This window comes from Catharus ustulatus, chromosome 15 (assembly GCF_009819885.2).
Source record: "Catharus ustulatus isolate bCatUst1 chromosome 15, bCatUst1.pri.v2, whole genome shotgun sequence".
Lineage (NCBI taxonomy): Eukaryota > Metazoa > Chordata > Aves > Passeriformes > Turdidae > Catharus > Catharus ustulatus.
The window spans coordinates 1,945,814-1,966,388 of NC_046235.1; the positions used below are offsets into that span (position 1 = coordinate 1,945,814).

General features: G+C 56.0%; 2 protein-coding genes across 2 annotated transcripts in view; both read right to left on the reverse strand.

Annotated features, from left to right (window-relative positions):
* Positions 1–20,575, reverse strand: part of LOC117003493 — a 143,898-nt gene that overhangs the window by 116,314 nt on the left and 7,009 nt on the right. The window contains 1 exon segment of the mRNA XM_033073463.2: positions 18,007–20,526. Within this exon segment, the coding sequence (XP_032929354.2) occupies positions 18,007–20,526 (2,520 nt within the window).
* Positions 6,203–8,886, reverse strand: LOC117003490 (protocadherin gamma-B5-like). The gene has a single exon (XM_033073459.1). It carries the CDS (start codon positions 8,711–8,713, stop codon positions 6,203–6,205), a length of 2,511 nt encoding a protein of 836 aa, XP_032929350.1. The 5' UTR covers positions 8,714–8,886.

The following is a 20,575-nucleotide window of genomic DNA, read 5'->3' on the forward strand; positions in this document are numbered from 1 at the left end:
ATTCACAGAAAACTGAAATGTTGCATGCACACACTGGTTTGAGATGAAGCAATGGATTATCAAAAAATGAAGACAACTTTAGACAAAAAAACACAGGCCTTGTCTCCAACATTACCTCCTCACAAACAAGTCTCTCCTCAATCCCTTCTTTTGGTGGAGATGCGCCACCAAAGCAAAAGTTCCCTACACAGCCTTCCATTGCCGTGGATAATATTTCACTTCTCAGACGAGTATGTGACAATCAGGAGAATTCCATTCAGTAACACATTAAAAACCACTGCTATTAAAAGGAGCGATGCAAGAGGTTCACATCTGCAGAAAGGAGGGGATCGACACAGACTCTGGGTGATGATGGCACTAAGGTCAGGCACAGAGTTCAGGTACTTAATGATGAATACAGAATTGGCTTCACCCAAAATTCCCTCATCCACTTGCATAAGAACCTAATTAAACCATTCATTTAAAAAACACAATAACCGGCAAACACACAGGAGGAAGATCCCAGGGTTCCCCACAAAATTGAACTAAGATCTGTTAGGACAAACTTATAATGGTAGAAGAAAATCACATTGCACAGAATAGGACTGAGCACTGAACAAGGAGAAATACAAATCTCCTGTTTCAACAAACCTCCACACTCAGGCCACAGAGCTCTTGTCTCCAGCTCTGCACAATTGCACAGCATTCTCAGACCCTCATTATCTGCAAGAACTCGTAAGCAAACCCCAGATAAAATATCTTTAACATCCACCACCACCAACCCATGTACATTTACCGGGAAGGGGAGTTCGATTTCTCTGCAGGGTTCAATAGCCTGACATTTCAGAGTAAACCAACAGTAGTAGGTATGAGAGAAGGGTATCAAGGGAGTAAAATGCCCACAAAACAGTCACACAAACACGCACAGCAACAGCCACGCACACGGGTCCTCAATGAAATTTTTTTGTACAGCATAAAAGAAAAATATGCTAGGAACCGGAACTGCGGGTCCCATATAATAACCAGAACAATCGGAATATCTACACCACCTTTACATCTTCTCGAATTAAAAAAAAAAAAAAATCGCAGCAAATTTTTAGTGTGCCCTGTATCTGCAAAAAGAGATTTTTTACCCTGCCCAAAAACTATGCAACACGAAAGCCACATCTGCGGTCAGTCTCCTTTGAGAGAAAAGCAGCACACACAACCTCGCACTGCCTGAGAGATGTCACTGATACCCAAAGGAAGCGAGTGCAAGAAACTAAAATAAAACATTTCCAAGTATATAAGCGATACACATCTCTAACAAGGACCCACTCACCACAGTAACTGCTCATCCAAATGCAACACATGCCTACCGTCGTAGGCAGTTGATTCTCAAACTTTAAATTGACGTTACACACGGGCACTAAGTTAGTTTCAAAAGAGTTTCAATCTGGTCATGCAAGTGTGCTGTCAGGGAAACAGCAGACCATGCAAACAAAGGAAATTCCCCTTGTACATAATGCATCACATCCTGTGAGAATATGGAGTGCTACAAGAGATTGCACGACTCAGGGGAGAAAAAAAAGATGAGAAATCAAAAGCAACTTAATAAAAAAACAAAGAACCAACCTCCATCCAAAAGCAGCCTCCCTTGGACTATGGTGACCACCAAATCTAAAGCTGAACACGGACCACACGTCCACATACCCGCAGCGAGAAGCATCAGAACATAGCGTGCCGATGAACAGGGCTTGGCCTTTCACCTCTGCAAATCTTTCAACGCAATAACCGGACCAAGGGAAGAAATGAGAGGGCAGCAGTAAAGGGAAGCGCCGCTCTAAGAATTTGGAGACAGAAACTCACCGAGAGTGCGGTGGCATCCACGGGGAGGGCGCCGGCAGGGTCCTCGTCGCCGAGCAGCGGCGCGGGCTCGTCGGGCAGTGGCCGGGCAGGGAGGGTGTCGCAGCAGCTGGCGCTGGCCGAGAAGCGCAGCTGGCTCTTGCGCGAGTCAGCCGTGAGCGACACGTCGTGCGAGTAGGACTGCAGGAAGGCGCGCACGCCGTCGATGCCCACGAAGTGCGACACGGGCACGCCGCGCAAGGCGCCGCTGGCGGGCGGCAGCAGCTGCTGGCGGTGCCAGCGGCGCAGGCGCAGCGCCAGCAGCAGCAGCAGGAAGGCGAGGAAGAGGCAGGACACGGCGGCCACGGCCAGCACGAGCCAGCGCGTCAGGCTCCCGGCTGGTTCGCCCGGCTCCGCCGCCTCGTCGGTCGCGCTGCTCAGCTCGGCCAGCAGCTCGGCCACGCTCTCGGCCAGCACCACGCTCAGCGTGGCCGTGGCCGACAGCGCCGGCCGCCCGTGGTCCTTCACCACCACCACCAGGCTCTGCCGCGCCGCGTCGCGGGCCAGCGGCGAGCGCGCCGTGCGCACCTCGCCGCTGTGCAGCCCCACGCGGAACAGCCCCGGCTCCGTCGCCTTGGCCAGCTCGTACGACAGCCACGCGTTCTGGCCCGCGTCCGCGTCCACCGCCACCACCTTGGCCACCAGCGCGCCCGGCTCCGACCAGCGCGGCGCCAGCTCCACGCCCGACCACGCCCCGCCCGAGCCCGAGCCCAGCGCAGCCGCCGGCGCCGGGTACAGCACCTGCGGCGCGTTGTCGTTCTCGTCCACGATCTGCACCACCACCGACACGTTGCTGCTCAGCGCCGGCGCGCCGCCGTCCTCCGCACACACCCACAGCCGCAGCTCGCGCACCTGCTCGTAGTCCAAGGAGCGCAGCGCGTACAGCGCGCCCGTCTCCGCCTGCACCGACACGTACGACGACAGCGGCGCGCCCCGCACCCGCCCCTCGCCCAGCCGGTACCGCACGCGCGCGTTCTGCCCCCAGTCCGCGTCCGTCGCGCGCACCGTCAGCACCAGCGCGCCCGCCGCGTTGTTCTCCGCCACACGCGCGCTGTAGCGCTCCTCCGCGAACACCGGTGCATTGTCGTTCACGTCCAGCACCCGCAGACAAAGCACGGCTCTGCTCTGCAGTGCCGGCGACCCGCCGTCGGCCGCTCGCACCGTCACGTTGTACTCCGACACCTGCTCTCGGTCCAGCTCTCTCGCTGTTACTACACGGTAATAATCATCAAGGGATTTCTCCAGTCGGAATGGGATGTTCCCTTCGATCGTGCAGTGCACCTCGCCGTTGGCCCCCGAGTCCCGGTCCTGCACATGCAACAGGGCTACAACAGTATCTAGCGCGGTGTCCTCCGAGATCTCGTTAATAGCCGACCTCACTGAAATCTTTGGCACATTGTCGTTGACGTCTGTCACTGTGATAATAACTTTCGCCGTGTCAAAAAGCTCTCCTCCGTCATGTGCCTGCACTTCCAGTTCGTGGGAGGAGATTTTCTCGAAGTCCAACTCTCCTCTAACAGTTATTTCTCCTGTGTCCGAGTCCAGATAAAAAAGTTTTGAGTCTCGGTAAGAAATTTTATGGAAGCTGTATTTCAGCTGCCCATTCTGACCCTCGTCAGCGTCCTCCGCCGTGGCAGTGAGGATGGTGGAGCCGACAGCCACGTCCTCGGGCACATGCACCGTGTACTCCGCCTGGCTGAACACGGGCGCGTTGTCGTTCGCATCCACCACCGTCACGCGGATCCGAGCCGTGCCCGTCCGTGCCGGATCGCCGCCGTCACTCGCCCTCAGCACCAGCTCGTGAAACGCCGCCTCCTCTCGGTCCAGCGCCTTGGCCAGCACCAGCTCGGGACGCTGATCGCCGCCGGGGCCCGCCTGCACGGCCAGCGAGAAGTGCTCGTCACCGCTCAGCTCGTAGCTCAATATGGAATTCCGACCCAAGTCAGGGTCGTGGGCCTGGGCCAGGGGGAACCGCGACCCCGGCGCTGTCATCTCGCTCATTCTCAATTCTTTTTCTGTCTCTCGAAAGCTGGGTGCGTTGTCATTTATGTCCGTGATTTCCACCTGGATTCGATAAACCTTCATTTCCCCCTCCACTATCAGCTCACAGCGCAGCACGCACTGCTGCACACGCTCGCACAGCTGCTCTCTGTCGATCCTCTCCGCCGTCACTAAATGTCCCGTCTTCCCCTGCAGTGCAAAATACTGCGTACTACCTTCAGAGACAATGCGGATTCTTCCGTCTCGTAGCGCCGGCAGCTGCAGCCCCAGGTCCTTGGCCACGTCGCCCACGAACGAGCCCTTGGGCATCTCCTCGGGCACCGAGTAGCGCAGCTGCCCCCACGCCGCCTCCCACGCCGCCAGCAGGACGGCCCAGAGCAGAGCTCGCTGCTGCCGGCCCCAGCGCCTCCCCGCCGCGCACATCTCCGCCGCGGCACCGCCGGCACCGCAACACCGCAATCCAACTCACACAGCCACTCAATTCTCTCAGCTTCTGCAGCGGAAGCAGCCGCCGATCCCTCCGCCTGACTGCAGAATGGATCAGCACCGCGGGGACGATCGGGCCGCAGGGTCGGACAGGGAGCGATAAATTGAGCGAGCCGTTCTGCAGCGGGCGGGGCTGCAGCGCTCCGAGCTTCCTCTCACTCCTCTCGGTCAACAGCGGCGCCCGCAGCCTCCGCCCGGCACTGCAGCACCGAGCGCTGTGGTCCTGCCTTGCCACATCCAGGGGAAAATCGCCACGGAGACGTCGCTTTCCGTCCAGCGCTGCTCTCCTGCCTCCGCATTTCTCCAGCCGATCGGTGCTTTGATCCTCCAGGGCATCACGATCGGGAGGAAGGTACAGGCCTTCCGTAGCCGTGGTTCTTTAACCACACGGAAAATGGATCACATACTATGGCCGTTCTATTTAATTTAAAACAAATATTTCGTATTTTACCCCGTACGTTGTAGATACTCTCATTCTTTTTCTATAAAATCATCTTCAACAAGAGGCTCGCTACGAGAGAACGGGAAGATACCGCATCCCGAAAAAACAGAACTATCAGCTTTATTAACACAAACGGGACGAGAACAATTGCATGCGTCTAAGAGTCAGGGAGCTAATTGTTGCAGGATTGATTACACGCTTAAATAAATATGCACCTAATACTTTCAAAGGAAAGTTTTAGGCCTTCAAATATTTGATATCCTTTCTTAAGATAAACTCAGTGTTTCCTTAGTTCATACAGATTTGCATTTCATCAAGTAATTCGAGGTTTCATTTTTTTGTGAAATCAATGTGTAAAGCACTGAATCTCATTACTGAATTATTCATCTAAGTATTTCTTAATCGCGTTGGTACCATAAATTTCCATAAAAGAATTATAGAAACGGAGAACTAAAGTACAACTGCTCTCTCTAAACCGTGCTGACCACTAACTAATCTGCAAATGGGTTTGATTCGAGCGCTTAAATTGTCGTCTGGCCAATGTCCCTGATATGTGATGCCTTAATATCTCAGTTGCACATCCTAGTAAACGGAATTCAGAACTTTGCTGTTCTCGATATACTCGAACCCTTCTAAATTCGCCAAACTCTCTATGTCAAGTGGACAGCAAAAAAAAATCTCAGAAACCGAAATCATTGTCACCGCCTTACAAAATAAAGATAACTAAGAGCAAGACAAAGCGAAACTGCCAGCTAGGGCTCATAAAGGAAGCCATCTAGCGTCACTATAGTACTTCTGCACAAAATGGGCAACAATCTCTTCCCTAAGTATGGAGAAGGGAACTTTCCACATTAGTTTGCTTTCTAAATCGAGTAGGAAGAAAACAAAGTTTAACGAACGGCCTTGAGTAAAGCTATACACGAGATCCAAGCACACCCTTTCTGAACAAATCAAGCAGGAAGGAAAAAAGCACCATCATCAAGTATCAGTACTCTATTTTCTCCTCGATTCCGTGCGTAATGCAGAATCAGTCGTTCTCCTTCCATAAATTAAGAATCTGTTTTCAATATTGCAAACACATTCTACTTTACAGAGCTCAAGCGATTAAGACAAAACGTCTCTGCTGAAGTTGAACCTATGACTAATGAGGGACCAAGTCCATTCACATCTTCATGGAGCCAGGATACACCTTTCCTCATTTCCATCCGCCACAGAGACAGGAAAGTGCAACTCAAATACCACACACCGGGAAACAAGGAAAAGCACGGCTACTCCTTCAAAAGGAGGTTATACTCAAAGCAACTCAGCTGAAGCACATACCAAGGAGAAACCAAAAATTTCCGCGGCTAAGTGCACACACAGATGAGTAGTCCCAATTGACACCAGATAGAGCAAATGAGGGCTAAAGGGTCAACAACCCGGCACAGCCGAATATAGAGAAGGAGCTAACGCTTCAAAGACCTGCGGTGCGTCGTGATTTACGGACACGTCTTCCATCACGGCGATGCTCTTCGGACTTGGCTTCTCGCAGGAATCGCCACCTAGAAGCTCCTCCGCCGACAGCACAGGCACCGGCGGCGGCGGCCAAGCGGCCTCGGGCACGGCGCGGGCCGGCGCCGCCACGCACAGGTTGTAGGAGTAGGGCAAGGTGCCCTCGCAGAAGTCGGCCGGGAAGGCGGCGCCGGCCACCGAGAAGCGCTGCGCGCCCAGGCAGCGCAGCACGGCGGGCGGCCCGGCCCGGCGCAGCCGCGCCAACACGGCCAGCGCCACGCTCAGCACGAACAGCGCCGACAGCAGCGCCAGAGCCAGCACCAGGTAGAACTGCAGCTCGGCCGCCGCCGCCTCGGCGCCCGCCGCCCGCTCGCTCAGCTCCGGCAGCGCCTCCTGCAAGCTCTCGGCCAGCACCACGTGCAGCGTGGCCGTGGCCGACAGCGCCGGCTGCCCGTGGTCCTTCACCACGGCCACCAGCCGCTGCTTGGCCGCGTCCCGCTCGGACACGGCGCGCGCCGTGCGCACCTCGCCGCTGTGCAGCCCCACGCGGAACAGCGCCGGCTCCGACGCCTGCACCAGCTCGTACGACAGCCACGCGTTGCGCCCCGCGTCCGCGTCCACCGCCAGCACCTTGGCCACCAGGTAGCCGGCCTCGGCCGAGCGCGGCACCACCTCGAACGGCGCCACTGCCGCAGCCTCTGCCGGCGCCGCCACCGCCGCCGGCCACAGCACCCGCGGCGCGTTGTCGTTGCGGTCCAGCACGAAGACGCGCACCGTGGCCGTGGAGCTGCGCGCCGGCGCGCCGCCGTCCTGCGCCCGCACCTCCACCGAGAACTCGCGGCACTGCTCGTAGTCCAAGGAGCGCTGCGCGTACAGCGCGCCGCTCCGCGCCTCCACCGACACCAGCGGCGCCGCGCCCGCCGCGCCCGCGCTGCCGCCCGCCAGCCAGTAGCTCACGCGCCCGTTGGCGCCCGCGTCCGCGTCCCGCGCCTGCACGCGCAGCAACAGCGCTCCCGCCGCGTTGTTCTCCGCCACGTACGCGCTGTACGCCGCCTCCTCGAACACCGGCGCGTTGTCGTTCACGTCCGACACCTCCAGCACCAGCTCCGCGCTGCTAGACAGCGCCGGCCGGCCCCGGTCCCGGGCCACCACCGTCACGCGGTGCTCGGACGCCTGCTCGCGGTCCAGCGCGCTCGCCGTCACCACCTTGTACGAGCCGCCCGGAGCGGCCACGATCGACAGCGGAGCCTCGCCTGACAGCTCGCACGACACCTGACCGTTTTCGCCGGAATCTGGGTCATTTACGTTTAAGAGAGCCACCATAGTACCGGCAGGTGCGTCCTCGGGCACGGGGCTCGAGAGCGACAGGACTGTGATCTCAGGAGGATTATCATTCACATCCAGGACCTCCACCTCCACTTTGCAGTGCGCCACCAAACCACCGCCATCCGTCGCCTCCACAGCCAGGCTGAACGCGCGAGTCTCCTCAAAATCCAGCGCCTCCTGCAGTGTTATTGTCCCTCTCTGGGCATCCACAGTGAACTTCTTAAACACCTTGGCCGGCATTTTCCCGAAGCCGTAGGTAATGTGGGCGTTGTTGCCGGCATCGGCGTCGGAGGCAGAGACGTTCAGCACCGTCGATCCCGGGGCAGCGTCCTCGCGCAGGCTGACGCGGTACCGGTCCTGCGCGAACACGGGTGGGTTGTCATTGGCGTCGGTGACGTTGATCCAGAGCTGGGCAGTGCCAGTCCGGCGCGGGTCTCCGCCATCCAGTGCCGTCAGTATCAGTTGAAGGTTCGGTTCATTCTCCCGGTCTAATGAGTGGCGCAAAACCAACTCCGCGGATTTGCTGCCGTCTTCGCTCGCTTTCACCTCCACTGTGAAGTGCCCGTTGGCCTCCAGCTCGTAGCCCTGCAGCGAGTTACTGCCCACGTCCGGATCCTCTGCCATGCCCAAGTAAAACCGGGCACCGGGAGAAGTCAACTCGTTGATCTCCAGCTGAAATTTGTTTTGCAGAAAGCGCGGCGCGTTGTCATTCACGTCCTGGATCGCCACTTCGACGTAGAAAACGCTGAGCGGGTTATGCACCAGCACCTCGAAGCTGACAGAACAGGTCGCAGACTCGCCGCACATCTCCTCCCGGTCCAGCCTCTCGTTCACATACAGGTTCCCGTTCTCCTCATTCACCGTGAAGTATTTTAGCTGCTTCTTGCCGGCAGACGCCATCTGCAGCTTGCGCGCCGGCAGCTCGTCCGCGCTCAGCCCCAGGTCCCGCGCCAGCGGCCCCACGAGCGAGCCTCTGCCCAGCTCCTCGGCGATGGTGTAGCGGACCCGCTCGGCCGCCGCCCGCCACCACACGCACAGCAGCACCGCGCCCAGCAGCGCTCGCCCGCCACCCGGCCCCAGCCTCTGCCGCCGCCTCACCGCCATTCTCTGCCGCCGACACAGCTCGCCGCGCTCCTGCCTCCTGCCGCTGCCCTGCTTCCCTTTCAGCCACTCTCGCCGGGAAGAACAGAAACCGCTGAATGGCAGCGAAATCAGCGCGCCGCCTCTCACCGCCTCTTTCCGCCGCCGCTGCTGCTGCTGCTGGCGGTGCCGCTGCCGCTCTGGCCGGCGCCGGGCGAGCGAGCAGCCTGCGGGGGCAGGACGCTGCGGCGGCGGCGGCTCCAGCGCCGCTCGGCGGCGGCCAACAGCGACACCCGGAGGCGCCGCCGCGACGCTGCAGCCGCCGCATGGCCGCGCCCCAAGGGGGCCCGGCTTTGGGCGGGGCTCAGAGCCAGAACCGGATCAGGGGGCTCTCCCCAACTGCAAACAACAAGGGCAGAAGCCCTGGCTTAATACGATTCCAAGGCGTTTCTATTTGACATGCGCAGTCGGATGCTTTTAGTCGGCATTCTTTTGAGTCAAATTGAACAACCGCAACAAAATATTCCTGGAATTGCACTAAAGAATGGAATTCTGCTGCTCTTTATAAAATCACTGCAGATCTACAGCAGCAATAAACGACAATAAAGGGAAGACCTCAAGAGTTTTCTCGCACTTTATCACATGTCTTGAATTGTCCTTTCATTATCTGGTGTGAATTAATCTTGGTAATAGATCATCCTAAAGCAATGATAGAAATGCCTGTGTCAACATAACAGAATACCATTTAGTCTTCTGTTTCTGACTCATGTAACTTATTTCTTTTTCCTCTCCACATCTGAGTTCCTGACAACGGTAAGTGAAAAGCAACACTGAGTCCTCCATACAGCTAAACAATATTTTCAGCTTCCAACTTAAATTTAATGGTTCCTTAATCCACAACTCTGCCATATGCAGGAAGACTTTCTGCTAGACTTGAACGTTGGAGGCATAGGCAAAACTGCCCAGGGCAATATATCCGATTTTCTCACAACCCACACTGTAAAGCAGTCTCCTAATCAAAACCTCCCTTTGTTTAGCGGAAAACGCTTGTCTGCTGTCCTATGACCACTCACCCTGGTAAAAACAGCTCTGTCCATATTTCCTATAAGCTTATTAGTGAATTGAAACAGCAAAAAAAAAGTTAAAAACTCTTAACACGAATATATCTTCTCCATGCTTGAAGACTGAAACTCCTTCATTCGTTCCTCCTGATGATTCCCCAGAATGTTCTTCTGGGTGATGACGTGGGGGACACTTGCACACCTTCTCCCACTGGACCCTGATCTGCCCATGGAAACCTTGGCTGGTCTGGGTGGCCGTTCTGCACTTTGAGCTCTGCAGCAGAGATGCTTCTGCACTATTACACTACACACAAAATGTTCCGGAGTGAGCACACATGTGCTTATGGACCCTTCCTCTTTACAGCTGTAAACATCACAGGGGTGTGTGGGAACTCCTCCTGCACTCGGATAATAGGGACAGAAGAGACCTTCAACATAAGATCAGACAAGCTGAGCTTGAGCTCATGACAACAAGCAATGCACCAGTTAGAAACAGATAGAAATTAACAGAAGCAAAAACATTCTGTAGGTCTCACTGGCTCTACAGAGGCAACTCAACCCACACTGTACTCCATCAGGCACAGGCTTGTGTTATCCATGAGATATAACATGCAAGGGAACGAACGAGTTCTTCTCCAGCCCCACACACAGAGCTCCCCTACCTTCTGTTTCTTCTATGCCATGCAAGCGGCATGCAACATTTGCTTGTGTCTCCTCCCTGGTCACATCTATGAGATGATAATGCACTACAGGCACACCACAAGGAAGCTGCATTTGCTCACGACAATCATGATAAAGAACTGAAGGATTCTAAAACACACAAATGATAAACAACCATACTAAAAGATCAGCAGTCATCCAACAGGGAATGGTTCATCAAAACATTGGCTTAAAGGGAATCTCCTCCTTGTCTTTATCACATGCTCTTTTCCACAGAGATGCAAGGGCTACTGAAGTAATATTTACATCTATTTGTCCCAACAGTAACAGAACACAGAGTCACTCTCATGTCTCCTGCCTTCCACTCCCGCTGGAACGAGAGCAAGAGACAATAACACAACATGTAATGGAAAAAAAAAAAAAAAGGTCGTGGATAATACCAAATATACCCACATACATAGTAAATAAAAGAAAAACAAAACAAAGGCAAAAAAATCAACCATGAATCAGATAGCGCAAAGAAGCATTAGAACAACATAGATGCTCACAGGGAATCCCACGGCAGAGTAGTTGGAAAAAGATGATCTTTAAGGACCTTTTCAACACAATCCATTCCATGATTCTGTGTTTCTCTGATTCTTTGATTGCATGTACACCTTCAATTCATGAATGAGAGATTCTCACCCTACTGGATAATTGTGATTTGGAATTTGCAGGATTGCCAGGCACAGTGACAATCAACTTTACTCCTTGACAAAATAACCAACCAAACAAACAACCTAACGAAACAAGACAAAACATCTAAAAAATCCTTAATCAATCCACTCAACAATGGGAAAACACCAGAAGAGTATCAATCACGGCCTCATATTGCAGATTGTGCAACTGCAGTGTACACACAACACAGGACACTCGATTGCAACTGATAGACAGGAGGCCTCACACAGGAGCTCATTACACAGACCCCACACAGTCATTGACTTGCACAGTAAGATAAAGATAAAGACAAAGAAAACGCTTGGAACCACAGCTGTGGGCCCCATCTAACTACTGGCACAAACAGACACCATTCATTCATTCATTTGGAGTTGTAACACAGTGAACACCAGCACTGTCCCTGCCTCTGCATAGCGAGACTTCTTCTCTCTGTCCAAACATACACAGGAAAGCAGATTTTGCATACAGACATCATCAGAAGAAAAGCTGTGTGTAAAGATTCTCAGATCCCAAGCATTACAACTATGACTACCCTGTTCCTCCCCATTACTTCAACAAGTGCAAAATGTTTGATAGCACATAAATTATTACCAGCTCTGTCCAAAACCCAGCCATCCAAACCTCAGCTCAAAGGCAACATCCCCATTCTTCAGCACATGGACTCCTCACAAGATGTATGACTGCCACTCTTGATGCAAAAGAATATGGAACCCAAACTAGGCCATTTGAGTCCAAACCACACAATAGAAAATAATAAGCCTCTTCCAGATGTATTTTCATAAGGCCAGCAATAGCCCTGAGGAACAACAAAACACATGCCAGGTCTCCACCAGTAGCTCCTCACAAACCACACCATAAACATCCCCTCCTAACCCTTCACAGCTCACATGGTTATCCCATTGTCTTCAGAATTTAGAGAGACTCCAGCAAAGGCAAAGTTTCCCAGACAGTATCTCCTTACCATGGATAATATTCGATATCTTGCCCTAGCTATCAGACAAGAAAAAGCATTTATTATTTGGGTATTTTAAAGAAACGTGTCTATAACAGTCTCTTTTAACCTCTAAACAGGAAAGAGTCATCTTCAGATCATCAGAAGAGTGAGGCAGAAAGTTCACACCTGCAGAAGTGAAGAGCTCTTCTGGGCTATAGAACTCAGAGTAGATTATTAATAACGTTTTTTATAGGTACTGAATACAATACCTGCTCTTCCCATATGGCATCATTCATAAGTACAAAATTAAACTTTTAAGTTACACAATTATGATGGCATGCAAATACTTAGTAAGAACTTCTCAGGATTCTCCATGCTGCTGGAATACATATCTTCTAGACAATTACTTTGGGAAGAAAAACCACGCATTGCTTCATACTAGAGATAGGAACTGGACAGGGAATGGAGGAAAACATTCCCTTGAGGCTTTCAGCTGACATTCACACACAGCTCACAGGAACCACATTTCCAACCCTTCACACCATCCTTGGTGTTCTTGCACCCATATATCCTAAAAATCGGTGACAGTGGAAGCCCAGTTCCCCAGACCATTTTGCATCCCACCAATAATTCCAAACAGTTATTTTACATCTGTGTACATTGGAAGCTACATTTGCCTGCTCCCTGAAATTCTCTGAAGGGACTTCATAAGCCTGAAAGGAAAACCTGAGCAGTCTTCCAAGAGAGAGTGAGTCAGGGAATCTCTGAATTGAGGGAATTAAGCTGAACTTATATTTCCCTCTGCATCTTCAATCTCTCCTTCTCATCCAGGTAATTCTCTTCCCACGCTAAATATTTTATAGCCAAGGCTCATCCAGCTCCCTCTAACAGAGCTCTACCATAAAAAAAAAAAAAAAAACAGAAAAAGAAAAAGCAGTTCTACCATTTCCTCCTGCGTTTTCTCATCCACGTGCAGCCACTCACAGGCTTCCCAAAGCGGCATAACTTCAGGAGGATAGCTCATCTTTACAACACGCAGACAGACATCATCAAGGACCACTTGGTCCCGGCCCAATCCTCTGCTTGGGACAAAGTTTAAGCATGGATGACGTAAAGACTTTTCCCGCTGACCTCCACTATGTATCAGGCAAAACGATAAATGCTAAGAAGAAGGTGTGGAAAAGTTCCACGCAAAGCCATCAGCATATTATTCGAAACGCTCAACCCATTAAACCACATATGCTGTCGGGAAGACACATGAGACTGATAAAATGGTGAATTCCTTAACAACGCAATACATCAAATCAGAAGAACTAAAACTAAAAGGAACACGGATTCTACACAGCACAGGTGACATAGGGGAAGACTACCTGAAACATGATCAATACCCAAACTTCTCACCTAACGGAGAGTCTGCTAAGAGAAGCTTTCTCACTCCTTTCTTCTCCAATAACTGGAAGGCTGAGGACCGACCACAGGATCAGAGAACGACAGCAAAGGACAATGGCATTCAGAACGCCACCGAAGGAAACTTTACATTGGTTTTAAGCAAAATCTCCTATGCAAGCCTGAGAACACGGCGGGGAAAGGGTAGGGCAGTATCAGGAGGAGGAGTCGTGGAGAAAAATCGGGACCCAGGAACTCACCGAGGGAGCGGTGTGATCCACGGGGATGGCGCCGGCAGGGTCCTCGTCGCCGAGCAGCGGCGCGGGCTCGTCGGGCAGTGGCCGGGCCGGGAGGGTGTCGCAGCAGCTGGCGCTGGCCGAGAAGCGCAGCTGGCTCTTGCGCGAGTCGGCCGTGAGCGACACGTCGTGCGAGTAGGACTGCAGGAAGGCGCGCACGCCGTCGATGCCCACGAAGTGCGACACGGGCACGCCGCGCAAGGCGCCGCTGGCGGGCGGCAGCAGCTGCTGGCGGTGCCAGCGGCGCAGGCGCAGCGCCAGCAGCAGCAGCAGGAAGGCGAGGAAGAGGCAGGACACGGCGGCCACGGCCAGCACGAGCCAGCGCGTCAGGCTCCCGGCCGGCTCGCCCGGCGCCGCCGCTGCCTCGTCGGCCGCGCTGCCCAGCTCGGCCAGCAGCTCGGCCACGCTCTCGGCCAGCACCACGCTCAGCGTGGCCGTGGCCGACAGCGCCGGCCGCCCGTGGTCCTTCACCACCACCACCAGGCTCTGCCGCGCCGCGTCGCGGGCCAGCGGCGAGCGCGCCGTGCGCACCTCGCCGCTGTGCAGCCCCACGCGGAACAGCCCCGGCTCCGTCGCCTTGGCCAGCTCGTACGACAGCCACGCGTTCTGGCCCGCGTCCGCGTCCACCGCCACCACCTTGGCCACCAGCGCGCCCGGCTCCGACCAGCGCGCGGCGCCAGCTCCACGCCGACCACGCCCCGCCCGAGCCCGAGCCCAGCGCAGCCGCCGGCGCGGGTACAGCACCTGCGGCGCGTTGTCGTTCTCGTCCACGATCTGCACCACCACCGACACGTTGCTGCTCAGCGCCGGCGCGCCGCCGTCCTCCGCACACACCCACAGCCGCAGCTCGCGCACCTGCTCGTAGTCCAAGGAGCGCAGCGCGTACAGCGCGCCCGTCCTCCGCCTGCACCGACACGTACGACGACAGCGGCGCGCCCCGCACCCGCCCCTCGCCCAGCCGGTACCGCACCCGCGCGTTCTGACCCCAGTCCGCGTCCGTCGCGCGCACGTCAGCACCAGCGCGCCCGCCGCGTTGTTCTCCGCCACACGCGCGCTGTAGCGCTCCTCCGTGAACACCGGCGCGTTGTCGTTCACGTCCAGCACCCGCAGACAAAAGCACCGCGCTGCTCTGCAGTGCCGGCGACCCGCCGTCGGCCGCCCGCACCGTCACGTTGTACTCCGCCACCTGCTCTCGGTCCAGCTCTCTCGCTGTCACCACACGGTAGTAATCGTTAAAAGACTTCTCCAGGTGGAACGGGACGTCCCCTTCGATCGAGCAGCGCACCTCGCCGTTGGCCCCCGAGTCCCGGTCCTGCACGTGCAGCAGAGCCACTACCGTGCCAGCTTTTGCGTCTTCAGAAATCTCACTTAACGCAGACCGCACAGAAATCACTGGTGTGTTATCGTTGATGTCTGTGATGCTGATGGCAACTTTAGCAGTGTCGAAAAGGCCTCCTCCATCCCTTGCCTGCACCTCCAGCTCGTAGGAGTAGCCTTCCTCGAAGTCCAGACTCTGCAACAGAATGATCGCTCCCGCCTCATAGTCCAGAGAGAAAATACCTGGGTCCGCCTCTTTCTTCAAAGAGTATTTAATTTCCCCGTTCAGCCCATCGTCAGCATCCGTGGCTGTGACGGTGACGAGGGTGGAGCCCACGGGCACGTCCTCGGGCACACGCACCGTGTACTCCGCCTGGCTGAACACGGGCGCGTTGTCGTTCGCATCCAGCACCGTCACGCGGATCCGAGCCGTGCCCGTCCGTGCCGGATCGCCGCCGTCACTCGCCCTCAGCACCAGCTCGTGAAACGCCGCCTCCTCCCGGTCCAGCGCCTTGGCCAGCACCAGCTCGGGACGCTGATCGCCGCCGGGGCCCGCCTGCACGGCCAGCGAGAAGTGCTCGTCACCACTCAGCTCGTAGCTCTGCAGGGAATTCCGGCCTGAGTCAGAGTCGTAAGCCCTGGCCAGGGGGAACCGTGAACCTGGAGCTGTCGTCTCGCCAATCCTCTCCTCAACGTCACTGTCCTTAAAGCTGGGCGTGTTGTCGTTAATGTCTGTGATTTCCACTTCGATTCCATAAACCTTCATTTCTCCCTCCACTATCAGCTCACAACGCAGCACGCATTTCTCCACCAGACGGCAAAGCTGCTCTCTGTCGATCCTCTCCGCCGTCACTAAATGTCCCGTCTTCCCGTGCAGAGAGAAATATTGCGTCCTACCTTCAGAGACAACGCGGACACCGCGATCGCTGAGGGCTGGCAGCTGCAGCCCCAGGTCCGTGGCCACGTCGCCCACGAACGAGCCCTTGGGCATCTCCTCGGGCACCGAGTAGCGCAGCTGCCCCCACGCCGCCTCCCACGCCGCCAGCAGGACGGCCCAGAGCAGAGCTCGCTGCCGCCGGCCCCAGCGCCTCCCAGCCGCGCACATCTCCGCCGCAGCACCGCAACACCGTCAATCCAACTCCCACCGCCACTCAATTCTCTCAGCTTCTGCACCGTTTTCAGCCGCCGGTCCCTCTGCCAGACTCTTGTAGAATGAATCAGCACTGCAGGGACGATCGGGCCGCAGGGTCGGACAAGGAGCGATAATGCAAGCAAGCCGTTCCGCAGCGGGCGGGGCTGCAGCGCTCCGAGCTTCCTCTCGCTCTTCTCGGTCAACAGCGGCGCCCGCAGCCTCCTCCCGGCACTGCAGCACCGAGCGAGGAGACGTTGCTTTCCGTCCAGCGCCGCTCTCCTGCCTCCTCATTTCTCCAGCCGATCTGTGCTTTGATCCTTCAGGGCTTCACGATCGAGTGGAAGGCAAAGGCATTCCGTGGCCGTGGCTCTTTAACCACACGGGAAACGAATCACTTACAAATATCATTATATGTAAATTAAAACACTTGTTTCGTGTTCTACCCCGTACCTTATTGTTAGTCTTATCCGTTTCGTCTAAAACAATCTTCATCAAGAGGCTCTCAGCGAGAAAACGTGAAGATATCTCATCACGACAAAATGCAGCTTTCAGCTTCATTAACACCAGCGGGACGGGGCCAATTGTGTGCCTCTAAAAGTCACGGACCTAATTCTTACAGGGTTGAATTACAGGTGCAAATAAAGATGCAGCTAAAACTCTCAAAGGAAAGTTTATAGCTGTAAATCTTTGATACCACTTCCTAAGATAAACCTGGTGTTTCCCTAGTTCATATAGATTTACATTTAATCTAGTCATTCTAGATTTCCTTTTTTCATACATCAATGTGTAAAGCATTTAAGCTCGTAAGTAAATTATTCATCTAAGTATTTCTTAATCGCGCTGGTACAATAAGTTTTCAAGACAAGAATTATATAACGTAGAAGTAAAGTACAGCTGCCCTCTCGAAACCGTGCTGCCCACTAATGTGCAAACGGGCTTGATTGAAGTGCCTAAACCGTCGTCTTCCCTATCTCCCTCATATGTTGTCCATCCTAGTAACCAGAATTGTAAACCTTTTTGTTCTCGATATACCCGAGCCCTCCTATATCCCCCAAATTCTCTATGTAAAGAGGATAGAAAAAAAGTCTGTGAAACAGAAATCAATCAACACTGTCACCAGTGTACGAAGCAGAGATCATGAAGAGCAACAGAGAGCGAACTAGTCCCAGGAATCTATTCCCCGACTAGACTATATGGGCAACAACCTCTTCCTTTTTTTCTAAGTATGGAGAACGGAACTTTCCACATTCGTTTGCTTTCTCAATCTAATACGGACAAAACAATGTTTAAAGAACGGGACTAAAGCTACACACGAGTTCCAAGCACACCCTTCTAGAAAAGTCAGTCAGGAAGGATAAAGCTCCAACACCAATTCTCAGTGCCCTCTTTTTTTTCCTCGACTCCGTAAAGAACAGCTATTCACCCACCACAGAATACGCATCTGGTTTCAATACTGTAAACACATCCTAATGTATAGAGCTCAATTGTTGAAGAGAAAACCTCTCTGCTAGAGACGAACCTTCTACCAAGGAGGCACCAAGTCCGCCCAGCCCTCCATGGAGGCGAGATAATCCCTTCATCATTTCAATCCACCATGGACACAGGAAAGTCAAACTCACAAACACAAGACACAGGGAAACAAGGAAAAGCACGGCTACTACCTCAAAGGGAGTTATATTCAAACCATCTCAGCAGAAGGTTTTGCCATGGCGAGGCTAAGCGGAGTCACAGATGAGGACAACAAGTGACATACCAGCTGAAGGGACAACCTTCAGAAAAGCCGCAAAAAGACAATGAGCTCAGGCTTTACAGACCTGCGGTGCGTCGGGATTTGCGGACACTACTCCCACAACTGCGCTGCTGTTCGAGCTCGGCTTCTCGCAGGAATCGGCGCCCAGAAGCTCCTCCGCCGACAGCACGGGCACCGGCGGCGGAGGCCAAGCGGCCTCGGGCACGGCGCGGGCCGGCGCCGCCACGCACAGGTTGTAGGAATAGGGCAAGGTGCCCTCGCAGAAGTCGGCCGGGAAGGCGGCGCCGGCCACCGAGAAGCGCTGCGCGCCCAGGCAGCGCAGCACGGCGGGCGGCCCGGCCCGGCGCAGCCGCGCCAGCACGGCCAGCGCCACACTCAGCACGAACAGCGCCGACAGCAGCGCCAGAGCCAGCACCAGGTAGAACTGCAGCTCGGCCGCCGCCGCCGCTGCCTCGGCGCCCGCCGCCCGCTCGCTCAGCTCCGGCAGCGCCTCCTGCAAGCTCTCGGCCAGCACCACGTGCAGCGTGGCCGTGGCCGACAGCGCCGGCTGCCCGTGGTCCTTCACCACGGCCACCAGCCGCTGCTTGGCCGCGTCCCGCTCGGACACGGCGCGCGCCGTGCGCACCTCGCCGCTGTGCAGCCCCACGCGGAACAGCGCCGGCTCCGACGCCTGCACCAGCTCGTACGACAACCACGCGTTGCGCCCCGCGTCCGCGTCCACCGCCACCACCTTGGCCACCAGGTAGCCGGCCTCGGCCGAGCGCGGCACCACCTCGAACGGCGCCACTGCCGCAGCCTCTGCCGGCGCCGCCACCGCCGCCGGCCACAGCACCCGCGGCGCGTTGTCGTTGCGGTCCAGCACGAAGACGCGCACCGTGGCCGTGGAGCTGCGCGCCGGCGCGCCGCCGTCCTGCGCCCGCACCTCCACCGAGAACTCGCGGCACTGCTCGTAGTCCAAGGAGCGCTGCGCGTACAGCGCGCCGCTCCGCGCCTCCACCGACACCAGCGGCGCCGCGCCCGCCGCGCCCGCGCTGCCGCCCGCCAGCCAGTAGCTCACGCGCCCGTTGGCGCCCGCGTCCGCGTCCCGCGCCTGCACGCGCAGCAACAGCGCTCCCGCCGCGTTGTTCTCCGCCACGTACGCGCTGTACACCGCCTCCTCGAACACCGGCGCGTTGTCGTTCACGTCCGACACCTCCAGCACCAGCTCCGCGCTGCTCGACAACACCGGCCGGCCGCGGTCCCGGGCCACCACCGTCACGCGGTGCTCGGACGCCTGCTCGCGGTCTAGCGCGCTCGCCGTCACCACCTTGTACGAGCCGCCCGGCGACGCCACGATCGACAGTGGCGCCTCGCCCGACAGCTCGCACGACACCTGACCGTTCTCGCCCGAGTCTGGGTCGTTCACGTTCAACAGGGCCACCACGGTGCCCACAGGCGCGTCCTCGGGAACCGGGCCTGACAGGGATAAAATTGTGATCTCGGGCGCGTTGTCATTCTCGTCCATGATGTCGATTTGCACTTCGCAGTGATCGGTGAGCCCACCGCCGTCTGTAGCCTCTAAGCCAAAGACGTATTTCTTTTCCTCCTCAAAATCCAGTGGACCCACAGTCCTGACTTCGCCACTCTCGCTGTCGACAGTGAACAACAAGCGGACTCCATCTGGGACATTGCCGAAGGAGTAGGAGACGCGCCCGTTGGTGCCTGCGTCGGCATCTGTGGCCCGCACCTGCAGCACCAGCGACCCCGCCGGCAGATTCTCCCCCACTCGCGCCTCGTAGACGCCTTTGCTGAACAGGGGCGGGTTGTCATTTAAATCCGTCACGTTGATGTGAACCTGAACTGTCCCGGACCTCGCAGGGTCCCCGCCGTCTACTGCTGTCAGCACCAACTCGAAGGAACTCTGCTTCTCTCGGTCCAAGGCTCTCTCTAGCACTAATTCCGGCTGCTTTTTCCCACCTGGCTTTTCTTTCATGGACAGTGAAAATGACGGGTCGCTTGTGAGTTGGTAAGTCAGCAGCGAATTCCTTCCTATGTCGGTATCTCGAGCCATCTCCAGGGGAAAATGAGCACCGGGAAGCGTCCACTCTCCAATCTCCAGGTCCAGAATAGCCTTGCTGAAGACTGGGGAATTGTCGTTCACGTCTTCGATGGACACCTCGACGCGGAAAATGTTCAGCGGGTTGTGCACCAGCGCCTCGAAGCTGATCGAGCAGGTCGCCGAAGCGCCGCACATCTCCTCCCGGTCTAGCCTCTCGTTCACATACAGGTTCCCGTTCTCCTCATTCACCGTGAAGTATTTCAGCTGCTTCTTGCCGGTAGACGCCACCTGCAGCTTGCGCGCCGGTAGCTCGTCCGCGCTCAGCCCCAGGTCCCGCGCCAGCGGCCCCACGAGCGAGCCTCTGCCCAGCTCCTCGGCGATGGTGTAGCGGACCCGCTCGGCCGCCGCCCGCCACCACACGCACAGCAGCACCGCGCCCAGCAGCGCTCGCCCGCCACCCGGCCCCAGCCTCTGCCGCCGCCTCACCCCATTCTCTGCCGCCGACACAGCTCGCCGCGCTCCTGCCTCCTGCGCTACCCTGCTTCCCTTTCAGCCGCTCTCGCCGGGAAGAACAGAGACCGCTGAAAGGCAGCAA

Coding starts and splice junctions, on each gene's coding strand:
- LOC117003490 (XM_033073459.1), bottom strand. CDS start 8,713: ATGGCGGTGAGGCGGCGGCAGAGGCTGGGGCCGGGTGGCGGGCGAGCG.